Source organism: Pteropus vampyrus, unplaced genomic scaffold (genome assembly GCF_000151845.1).
Source record: "Pteropus vampyrus isolate Shadow unplaced genomic scaffold, Pvam_2.0 Scaffold12, whole genome shotgun sequence".
NCBI lineage: Eukaryota > Metazoa > Chordata > Mammalia > Chiroptera > Pteropodidae > Pteropus > Pteropus vampyrus.
Genome location: NW_011888793.1, coordinates 4,080,034 through 4,091,699, shown reverse-complemented (window position 1 = coordinate 4,091,699; position 11,666 = coordinate 4,080,034). Strand labels below are relative to the sequence as shown.

Below are 11,666 nucleotides of genomic sequence, written 5' to 3'. Positions count from 1 at the left end.
CAGGGATATAAAGCTGAATTGGGAAATGTTGAGAGTAGGCGACAACCTCATACACTTGGTATTCCTGCCAAGGCCTAATCCTATGGACCACAGGTTAGGACAGATTCAGAGCCAATTCAAGAATTCAAGACAAAATTTATCTTCCAGACCAGATCTTCAGAGGTTTTAAATCTTCAGATGGTCCTAACACCATTATAGCCCTTCTGGGGTTGGTTCTATGAATATAAAGCTCTAGAGTCAAACAGAACTTTCACACCACCATATTTCAGAAAGTAAACCCTTTGAACAATGTGAGATATGTGTGAACTTATTACTCTCACTTACCTTTGAGAACCACAGTTACACTGTCCTAAAAACCTATTGTAATGATAACTCTTGAGGAGAGTGCCAAATTTGTGTTCTGAGTTTTAGGGAACCAATTGCCCCTTCTTAAACTTTGCCACTGAAGACATACAGATAACTATAAAAGTGTTCTTAATATCTGCTAATTTTGCATATACTAGAGAGCTGCATCAGAACTGTAGCACAACTAAAAATAAAGAAGCTAGGAAAATACGTTCAAGTAGAAGTAATTTTCTTGTGGGGCACAGGATACCTAGAAGGTAGATCTATTCCACCTGCATTAGAGAAATTTCAGATCTAACAATGGCCAGGTACTTGCCTCCATCATGTCGGCATGCATGAGAACCAGCCGTTGCACCCGCACCTTCTTTTTTGTTCTCGTGTTGTAGATGTTGTCACCCTTCTTCAATTCTCCTTGATAATTGCGAACGTAAGTTAACTGTCCAAATCGACCTGCCTAGAAGTCAAGATTGGGTAAAGGTGGAACGAACAAAAAACAAACAGAAGAATCAAACTTAGGAGGGAAACTTCAAAACTAGCTCCAAATATTCCCTATCAATTTTAGTAGCTTTGAATAAAGGTTAAGTTAAATAGCTATGTTGTTCTTTTTGGTATCACAATCCAAGATACTACTTCTGCTTTCCTAAAATTAAAGTTATCAAAAAAAATTTTTTTTAATTCTTTTTATAAGGAAGTATCTTTTTGACTTCTAATATTTGACAAGTTCAGTTTAATATGGTAAGACATAAAAATAAGGTATAATTATTGGAAAGACAACAAAAATATCATTAGAAATGGTAAGCCTGTGTTAATACACCTAAAAAAATTTGATAATCACCTGGAAAGCTATACAAATAAGTTTTGTAAAATGACTAAATATAAAATGAATAATTAAGAATCAATTCCTCCTGAACCGTAATAACACTAACCAATGTGTATTTAAAAGTTGCCAGTTCTTCCCATATTAACTCACAGATTTAACACAATAGGAATCAAAATCCCAAGAGAAATTATTAAACATTTGATCAGTGATTTGAAAATTTATTTAGAAGAATGAATAAATTTAAAAGTTTTGAAAAACTATAGTAATGAGAAGAAACTCACCCTGGCTGATATAAAAACTGGCTGATAGTAAATACTCCAAAACTTAAAATGTAGCACAAAGTAGATTGAAGAGCCTCGAGTATAGTACAATAATCTAAAATGTTTAATTCATTTGACAACAGCTGATAAAGGACACATAAAAAATGGAAAAATTCAAAAACTGAACTGGACAATCATTATTCTATTTGGAGGTAGAGGAGGAAATAAATTTAGATGCTACCTCACAGTATACAGCAAAACAAATTCCAGTTAGATTAACAATGAAAAACCCAACTATAAAAATGAAGATAAAAACAAAAGTAAATATTTACTAAGTATATTCAAAGAAGAGGGTTTCTAAGGTTAAAAATGAGTAAAGACTATATTTGACTATATAAATTTTAAAGTGCTAATTGTTTTTAAAAATCAACTTTATTAGAGAAAATATGTACTAAAAAATATGCGAAACTTTGACTCTAATTTTAAAAACTGAAAGACAAAATAGGTAATTACAAAAGAAGAAATACAACTGCATAATAAATGCAGTATATGGAAAAATGTTCTCTATCATTAGGAATTAAGGCAAGATTAAATAAAAATCATTTTTCATTTATTAAGTCAGTAATGATTTTTAATAAACATTCAATGTTAATAAAGATTGATTAAAATAATCCAATATATTAATTCTGATAGTATAAAAGCAACTTAGCAATATAAACCATTAAATATTAAAATATGCTATACCTTTAACTCAATAATCACTATTCTGGGGATCCTAAGAAAATATTCTGAAACATATTTTTAAAAGCTTTATGCATAAAAATTAGCACTGCAATGTTACTTCTATTTTTTAATTTAAAATTACTTTTTTTTCTCCTTTTAGAGAAACAAATGACATTTCCTTTGTATCAATAATTGTAAAAGTTTTTAAATAAAATCTTAAAAAAAGCCCACCAAATATAATTCCATGCCAGAAATAACCACTCATACACTTCCGACTTATCCATTTTTCCCCCACACTTAAAATACTATGAACAGAAGCAACAACACAACAAAAAGCATACCCAGCGCCCAAATCTTGGTTTCTAATACCATTCTCCACTAAAAGAAACCAGGGCTCCTAAAGAAATGGCTGATTCTAGCACTGGGGCAGAGAAAATACAAGATAAGTCTAGAGCATCCTGTTTTGCCAGAAAGTAAAGAAGTAGTCAAAAAAGAGCAAAACACCGGGGAATGTCAAAGAGACATGGGGCCAAGTGAAAGAGTTCCAATGGCCAAACCTGGCCAATCTGGTCCAACAAAATAAGTAACAGACTACTAGATTATAACTCAAAGTACAAAATAAATATCTGTAAGTCCACACTGATATAAATAAATGATTGAATAAATAAATAACTGACCCATACAGAAGAACTTCAAATAACTTAAGTAGACAGTGCTTCTTCAAGGAGGTGGAATATAATTCCCAACCCCTTAAGTTGGGAATAACTTCCTTCTAAAGAGCCAGTATGAAAAGAGTGGGAAAAAAAAGTAAAAGCAGAGAAACCTATAACCAAATCTGTAATGAGTAATTGTGTAATAGAAATAAAATCCTAAAAGAAAACTCCTACATATAGCAATTAAATACATTAAAAAGCAACTTACCTCCAGTTTAAAAGCAAGGCCTACAAATGGGTGGGAATTGTCTCTTTTGGAATTCATTAAGATTTTGGTTTTCTCTTTTGAGTCACTTAAAATAAAAGAAATATAACTCCGTGAGATTTAAGATTTGACATTTGTTTCATATCAATTTGTTTAATCAAAGAGTATTATCTGAAAAAAGCACGTGTGCTAAATAAACACTTCTGACCTTATACATCAGTGAAATTTCACTGAAAATCAGTCAGAATAACTTCTTTGGGCTTAGTGACTACATTGTGACAGGACCATAGTAAACTTGAAAAAAAAAAAAGCCTCACAGAAATGGTCTGATAAAGAAAAATAATCAATAAGACCTTAAAAAAAAAGTTATTTTCTTAAAAAATCTGACTGAGTAGAGCTGGTCCCAAGTGAGAAAATTTTCGAATGATTTAAATCTTGATGGATAATAAAACATATCACACTTCTAACTCACAAATAGAACATAATAGGGGAACCGGTATACTTTCTATAGGCCAAAATTGTTACCCAAAATGAAATGGTAATTGTCTTTTGTAAATTATGGAAAAAAAAAATAACACAAACACAACTACAAGAACTATTCTGACATTCTTTCATAGTGCAAACTGTTAAAGTATTTCTGCATACACTAATGTTAGGTAGGTAGCTAGTCATGAGCTACAGGAGTGAAAGCCCAGCTCTGTAACCATAAAAACCTCCCTTAAGGACCTCCCTAAAACACCCATTTTATGGTTATTAATTATCCTTACATCTTATGCACAAAGGCCATAAAAGCTGCTAGCTTAAACCAGCTACAAACAAGTGTGCAGAAAGTACTACCCTAACCTGCCCATAACCTCAGCCTCATTATACCATCATAATAATATCATACATTTGCCCGCAAGTTCATGAATCTAATTACAACAGACTGAATTCTAGGTAAGCACATGTGTAGCAGGTAAAAGGTTATATAACAGCCAATGTCAATCAAAACAACCTCACCTTCCAATCAGATAGGACTACCCTTGTAATCTTCCATCATGGCCCAAGTATAAACAGCCCTTCCCACTTCTGTGCTGTTACAGCTATTCCCTGTAACATGCCCCTCACTTGCCGCATACTCTCGTTTGTCTCTTCACCTCCCCACGGGGCTGCAGCCTTCCTTGGTGTGGCCTGTCTCCTTCTAAAAATGTACTTTCAATAAATCTGACTTGATCTGCAAATCTTTACTGCAGTGGTCCCCAACCTTTTTGGCACCAGGGACTGGTGCTTCTATGAGAATCTAACGCCTGATGATTTGAGGTGGTGATGCTAGTGCCAGGGAGCAGCTGCAAATACAGATGAAGCTTTGCTCCCTTGCCCGACGCTCACTGCTGTGCAGCCCGGTTCCTAAGAGGCCACAGACCAGTACCAGTCCACAGCCCAGGGATTGGGAACCCTTGCTTGACTGAGTTGGTGGGGAAGAACGGTGGACCCCCCTCCATGCAGCTGTGGCAACAGCACACGTCACATCACCCTGTGCAGTAACACGAAGAATCGGTTTCCAAGACTTACTCATCCCGATTGAGAATAGCATAATTCTGGACTTCAGACGGATTTGGAAGGTATTCCAAAATAGCATCTAAAAGAGTCTGAACTCCTTTGTTCTTCAAGGCACTTCCCAAAAATACAGGAGTAAATGCCCTATTTAGAGTAGCTCTTCGGATTGCAAGCTACAAAAGAAAAAAAATTAATGATCAGTTATCTTAAAAATTACACTTTGTTTCAATTACAAACTAATGAATGAATTAATACTCTCTACAGTATTGGCTCTAGTAAAGACTAGAATCAGATCCTCTATGAATTAAGGAAAAAATTTTTTAAAAAAAGGAAAAAATCAGTTTTTTTTTCAGGACTAGAAAGCTGGTTTCAACATTCTTGGAATGTCACTAATTTTCAATTGGTAAAAAATATATATATACACACATAGAAAACAGACACACATAGGACAGTGTAAATGGTATGCTAACTGTATAAAACAATATGTTAATTGTGTAAAATAGAGGAAAAAGTAATACACAGCAAAAAAAATCTCTTGAAAGATACACCAGCCACTATGAACTAGCTACCTTAATGGAGATGGGGCAGAGAACCAGGCAGCTGGGAAATGGGTGAGAGACTTTTTTTGCTGTGTACCTTTGTATACTTTTTAAATGTTTAAACCATATGAAAGCATCATCTATTTAAAAACTTTTAATTAACTGATTTGTTTTCTTTAAAAAAAATATAGTTATTGCTGTAACATTTCTGATTTATCTTCTTTCTTCTGAGTAAGGATATATCCAAGAGGCTGGCTATTTATCTTTTTTTCTAGAACAAACTATGACTCCTTTCCCATTTAAAGATATTATATAACTCACCACTTAAAAAAAAGTAATATGCCATATCAAGTAAGTTTTGAAGAAATAAATTATGTTTAATAAATTTACTACAATTTCATTAATAAAACCCATGCATAAAAGCATCATGTCCCCACCTCACAAAAACAAAACCCTCTATTTCTTGTTAAATAGTACTCATTTTGAGAGCACCTGCCTTTAAATCAGAAATTGAAGGTATTTTTTCCTCCAGGAACATCTCACCAAGCTTCTCATCTGAATTAGCAATACATTCAATCAGCTCCTGCCGGTGGTCAGCTGCGGCTGCCCTGAATTCTGCTGGAATTTCCTCATATCGAACAATCTGACTAAGAAAACAAATTTTTTTTTTTTTTTTTTGGTACTTTAAGGATAGTCAATTAAATATACAAAGCACCAGTGCAACAGTTAAACTAGTGGCTAAAACATCTTTTTTGATGAGAAAGAGCTCTGATACTTTTGCATTAATATGGCAAATAAGACTAATGGTTATCTTTAAAATTCAGACAGATAGTAAGCAAAACAGGCAAAGCAAATTGCTTCGGGTTGTATTACTAGTAAATGGAAGAGCCAAGATTCAAAGTCAGCCTGAGCACCTGAAAATTCTAGTAACCAAATTAATAATTCTAGTAACCAAATTAATAATTCTAGTAACCAAATTAATAATCAGTCTCTTACAAGTAGGTTTAGAGACCTGACTTTATTCTTTTCGGTGATTAACAAACCCAATCGCACAAATTTTAACACAGAATACTCTAATTTTGTAGTAAAAAAGGTTACTTAATATGACAGACTTTTCAAACTTGACCCCAGTTTTCCATTCTTGTATGGGTCAAATAGGTAAGAGTCACAAATAAAATATACAAAACCAAGTAGATAGACGTGATATTTAGAAATATTAGTATGAAAGTTTTCAAAGTATTTTTTAATGGAAATTAATGTTGAAAAATAACCTTTTCAGGAAACATTCCTAAATAAAAAAGTAAAAACCAACTGCAAATAGTCCTAAAGAACGCTCTTCATAGCCTTTAGAGCTTCATCTCTTCCTTCCTGGCAAGCTCCCTGGTTCTTAGATTTTTGTCAGAATCAGCTATGGCAGCAGTCCCGAACCTTTCTAGCACCAGGGACCGCTGCTCCTATGAGAATCTGATGCCTGATGAACTGAGGTGAAGCTGAGGCGGTGATGCTACTGCTGGGGAGCAGTTGGAAATAACAGATGAAGCTTCGCTCGCTTGCCTGCCATTCATCTCCTGCTCTGCAGCCCGTTTTTTAACAGGCCACAGACTGGTACCAGACTGCGGCCTGGGCTTTGGGGACCCCTGATTTATGAAGTCGTTTCAAAATACATATACACAGTAGTGAAGGACCGGGAAGGAAGGCAGGTATATTAAGAAGTTCCATCTGTAGTTCTGATGTACAATAATGTTTAAAAATCTCATGTAGAAACTTGTGCCCTAGTAATTCAGGGGAAGCAGATTTACTTATTTATTTACAGATATTTTTTGAGTCCTATTATGTACCAGGTAGCTCTAGGACTGGGAAAATAGCCCTAGATAAACCTGATAAAAATCCTGGGCCTTACATTCTAAGGAATATTAGACAAACTTTGTTGTTATTTACTTGCCACACAAAGTGTGAGAAACACCTCATCCACTGGACAGTCTCCATTTTGTAACCTGCTTACAAGATGCTTGATAAATTCTACAGTTAACTGATCACAACACCCTTTAACCCACCTGCCAGATGAGCAATATCAGTTCCATAGCAGAGGAAGAAAGCCCATCAAGAAGTACTTTTGGAGAAATTGCCAGGCTACTGGGGCCACTCCTCAGAACAAAGGGTCATTTATGACTCTCCACACTGTCTAGATTGGTGTCACTCAAAAGTCTGGTATACAGACCTCACATGATCAGCATCACTTAGAAGCTTTCTCAGAATGCAAATTCCAGACCCCACCCTAGATCTGCTAAATCAGAATCTCTGAAGGTGGATACAAGAATGTGTTTTAACAAGCTCTCCAGGTGACTTTTCTGAATGCCATGGTTTGATAACTGAGCAATTACAGTGCTTTGTAAGCAAAGGTCACTCAAAAGTTGACTGATGAACCAAATACCATGTCAAACAGTTACCAATTTACTTTTTGTATTGCCCAAACCATATTTGTATAATTTTAACTGCTTTTTACATATTAATCTTTTTATCTTTGTAATCCCATGAAGTAGGTAAAGGAAATATTTATGATCCCTATTTTCTTCCCAGTTTAATGAATGAATGCATGAATGAACAAAATATTACATTACTAGCCCAAGTCGTGGGCCTCCTTCCACCACACCATACACGTCATAATGTGACATAAATATATCAGCCAAAAAGTAACATATTCTCCCTTGGAATGAACACTAAGCAAAATGAGAAGCAACTAGGATTAAAGGCATTAAAACAAAATTATCTTAAAAGGTGTTCTTCCAGCCACATTTCAAAAAGGTATTTGAGGATAAAGAACTCATCTTTACCCTTCTCTGTGATACTTTTTAAGATCTAAGATTTTAATGGTATATTTTTAATACTTACCCAAAGTCTCCATCAAAATAGATGGCCCGTTCTTCAATAAGATCTATAATACCTTTAAAATCACCCTCCAAACCAATGGGTATCTGCATAAATGCTGCATTATGATTTAGTTTAGACCTAAAAAAGAAAGATACATATATTTATCTCGTTTTTCCTCCCCAAATCCCTTTGAAATGACAAAATAAATATAAAAAGAAATCAGTGGCAGATGTTGAGGAACTGGGAGGGGCGTCATCAGAAGATATAAAGCAGTTGGAACAGACTGACAGTCAAACTCATCATGCTCAGGAAGCCACAACCCTATTTAGGCAACAAAAAGAACTCTTGTTTTCCCATCTGATCCCCAGAATACCTTGGATCAGAAACAGAAGTAGGAAGAACAGGTCAATAGATGGTTAACCAGGAAATTAAAGGATGGTGGGATAGCTAAGCCAACATCTCATTCTTGAATCAGCTGACTAGTGAAATTGAGTGCAGCTATCTAAAGAGAAAGTTCTTAGGGGAAAACTGGGAGAAAGTGTTAAAGCCAAACATTCATCATCAGCCTGTACCTCTAGTCAGGAACAACTACTGAATGGAAGTTATACTCAGAGGCAGGGATTCTTATTCAAGAAAAAATATGCTCTAGCTACTGTTTAGTCTAGACTCTAGGTACCTATCTATATTTATGGATATATAACCAGGAATCACCAAATATCTGAAGGAAACAATAGCTTAAAAGAGAGGTAATGAGCTCAGAAAATACTACTAATCTCCAAGGATAGTTACTAGAAGAAAATAAAATGTAAAGATCTGAGAAGGAATTACCTATGTTAATAAAGATGTAATAAAATAGAAAGTTTATGGAAATTAACTATATAAGTGCTGAAATTAAAAAGAAAAATAGGCTAAATAACAGAAGAGATGCAGATATCAGATTAGTGAGCTGAAGGACTGACCTCAAGAATTCTCTCATAACCTAGTGCAAAATGAAGAGACAGAAAGTATAAGAAAGTATGGTAGAGAAGTTAAGACTCAGAGGCCAGATCAGAAGTTTCAAAATCTGATTAATGGGAGTTACAAAATGAGAAAGCAGGTAATTGGGAGTGGAGCAAACCAAAGTGGTCAAATCAATGCTAAAAGAGAATTTTCTTGGAATTCAGAAAAAGACTTAGTAGGAATAGTCCCTCTATTGCCAACCACAAGTAAATACAAGTAAATAATGATAAAAAGTGAAAATGTTTCATTTTACCAAGAAAATATTACAAACATCCAATGAAGAAAAATTTTGCTCTCCTATTCTCAAATACATCACTTTCATCGAAGTGCACACAGCAGTATGGTCACTTATAATTCCTCATCACCAAAATGGACACATCTCTCTTGGTCTTTCTGCTATGACAAACCTTGCTTCCTGTATCTATCAGCTCTGTCCTGTGGAACCTGAGTAGGAACTCTACAGCTCCATTTACACATCTACAAAAGGTGAAAAGTGAAACCGACTCTTTTCAAAGGTTATGTGAAACCTACAGAATTGTGCAAAATAACATACTATCAATACCACTGGGTTATATCTGGTACAGAAAGGAAGTGGTACTGTTGTCTTAGCACACGTTACCATATGAAAGCAAGGGAATCTAGCATTCTACTCCAGGGCATTCATTAAAATTCCTCAAGTAAAGGTTAAAACTGAAAATGATCTTCTAGATTTGTCTAAATAAACACAAAGTACTTTTAGAATCTACTTTATAACTTCTCAAATTATAGCAAAACAGTATAAAACGCCGGACTGTTTTCTGAATTCACCTTCATCCTCCCTATAATTTAAGTCATATTTCCCCCATTTTACAGAGAAGGTAGTTGATGAGATCACAAACCAAACTACCGACTTTAGGGTTCTATTTACTAAGATTGGTCACTCACATATATAAATTTAAAAAAAAAGATAAAGCTTAATGATATTGAATTAATCGTCCTTCTGGATGGAAGGTCTGTTGTTCAGATCGTCACACCCGCTCTGCTCTCTCTAAGGTTCAGTACCTCATCTGCTGCAGGGCCCTGGCTGGGTTGGAGCCCACTCGGTCCAGTTTGTTAATGAAAGTTAGAAACGGAACATTGTAGCGCTTCATCTGGCGATTAACGGTCATGGTCTGGCACTGCACCCCTCCAACTGCACAGAGCACAAGGACTGCGCCATCCAAAACTCTCAGGGCCCTTTCAACTTCTATTGTGAAGTCCACGTGCCCTAAATGAGACACAGAGGGTGAGACAGTCTTAAAGAGCAGAGTCTGAATTTTTATAACATGCACAGTTAAAAATTTTTGTATTTCTGCTCATTATATAAGTCTTCTTATATAAAAAGAATATGGATTCTGTAAACCACCGGTACTATTCACTCACCATAAAGTCCAGGGACCAAACAAGATCACTTCAAAAAGATACAAGGGCACAGGCACCTTCTGAATCAGCTGCAATTTGTAAAAAGTAAGAACCTTCCTTCTCATAATTTACTGGAACTATTTTCCAGGGATACCACAAAAGGATGAGGTGCTCTAGGTTCAAGTCAGATTCCTCTAATAGGAATTCAGTCACACTTTTGAGTACTATTTGATACTCAAAAATGAGCTGCAGCATAGTAAAGAACTAAATGCTGCTGCTGCCAAAACGAGGTACAATAAAACCAAGAACTGAACTCACCAGGAGTGTCTATAATGTTGATATTGACATCTTTCCACATGGTATAGGTGGCTGCCGACTGAATAGTAATTCCTCTTTGTCTCTCTAGTTCCATGGAGTCCATGACAGCACCAACTCCATCTTTACCTTTCACCTAAACACAAGCACAGCAATTAGGATCTCTTTGTCCCTGCACTCCAAGAACAAAGAAATCTTTACTGAGATGGAACCAGAACACAGGTAGTTAACTGATGCAATTTTCAGATAAACCTAATTTGTCAAACCATATCATCTCATGAAACAGAAAACCGATTACAGATTTTTGCCCTCTATTAACTGCCTACCTCCTTTTTCATTGCCATCCTCAGCAATTGCTACCATAGAGCAATCACCCAAACTTAGAGCCATCCTTGCTCCTTCTGCACTGCTCCTGCCCACCAGCCTTGTGCCAGTCTGTGAGTAGATGCTCAGAGAACAGATTTTTTCCCTGCTCTGCTACATGTGGATTTTGAGGCCTGGATGGGAAGGATTCAACTTCTGAAGTACGTGATTTAAGATGATCTTCATCTGAGGAAATATTTTTAAATGAAGAGTTAAATTACTCGATGATACGTAATTTCTTCAGGGGAGTGCCAAGATTTTCTTATTAATCTTTTTCTGATATATGTATTTTTTAACTGTCAAGTTCATACTATATACAACCTTAAACCCTTTTTCTACTTAACATTATAAACACCTCTCCATAACATTAAAAATTATGTAAATACCATTTTAATGGCTGCTTAAGGATACATTGTATTGACTTAACATTCTCAAAAGACATCTACTCAGGATATGCACAGTGATGGTCTCCAGATATCAAGTCCTCAGAGCGACATTTCAAGCCTACATGAGTTATCTAGTTTGTGATATGTTTTTGACTAAAGATGCACTGTTACCATTCTTTAAATCTCTCAGGTTTTGTGAAGTTTATTAAATCGC

General features: G+C 35.4%; 1 protein-coding gene across 4 annotated transcripts in view; it reads right to left on the bottom strand.

The window, feature by feature from the left end:
* GFM1 (G elongation factor mitochondrial 1) overlaps positions 1–11,666 on the bottom strand; it is a 40,173-nt gene that overhangs the window by 25,227 nt on the left and 3,280 nt on the right. For 2 of the 4 annotated variants that reach the window (XM_023524455.1, XM_011379595.2), the window contains exons 5-10: positions 10,050–10,138; positions 8,031–8,147; positions 5,638–5,788; positions 4,618–4,775; positions 3,070–3,154; positions 662–799 (exon numbers count right to left, since the gene is read on the bottom strand). In XM_023524455.1, the coding sequence (XP_023380223.1) occupies positions 662–799; positions 3,070–3,154; positions 4,618–4,775; positions 5,638–5,788; positions 8,031–8,147; positions 10,050–10,138 (738 nt within the window). Of the gene's footprint in view, positions 1–661; positions 800–3,069; positions 3,155–4,617; positions 4,776–5,637; positions 5,789–8,030; positions 8,148–10,049; positions 10,255–10,706; positions 10,861–11,666 lie in introns of those variants that run through there. The other 2 variants (XM_011379603.2, XM_011379611.2) reach the window with 2 other exon arrangements.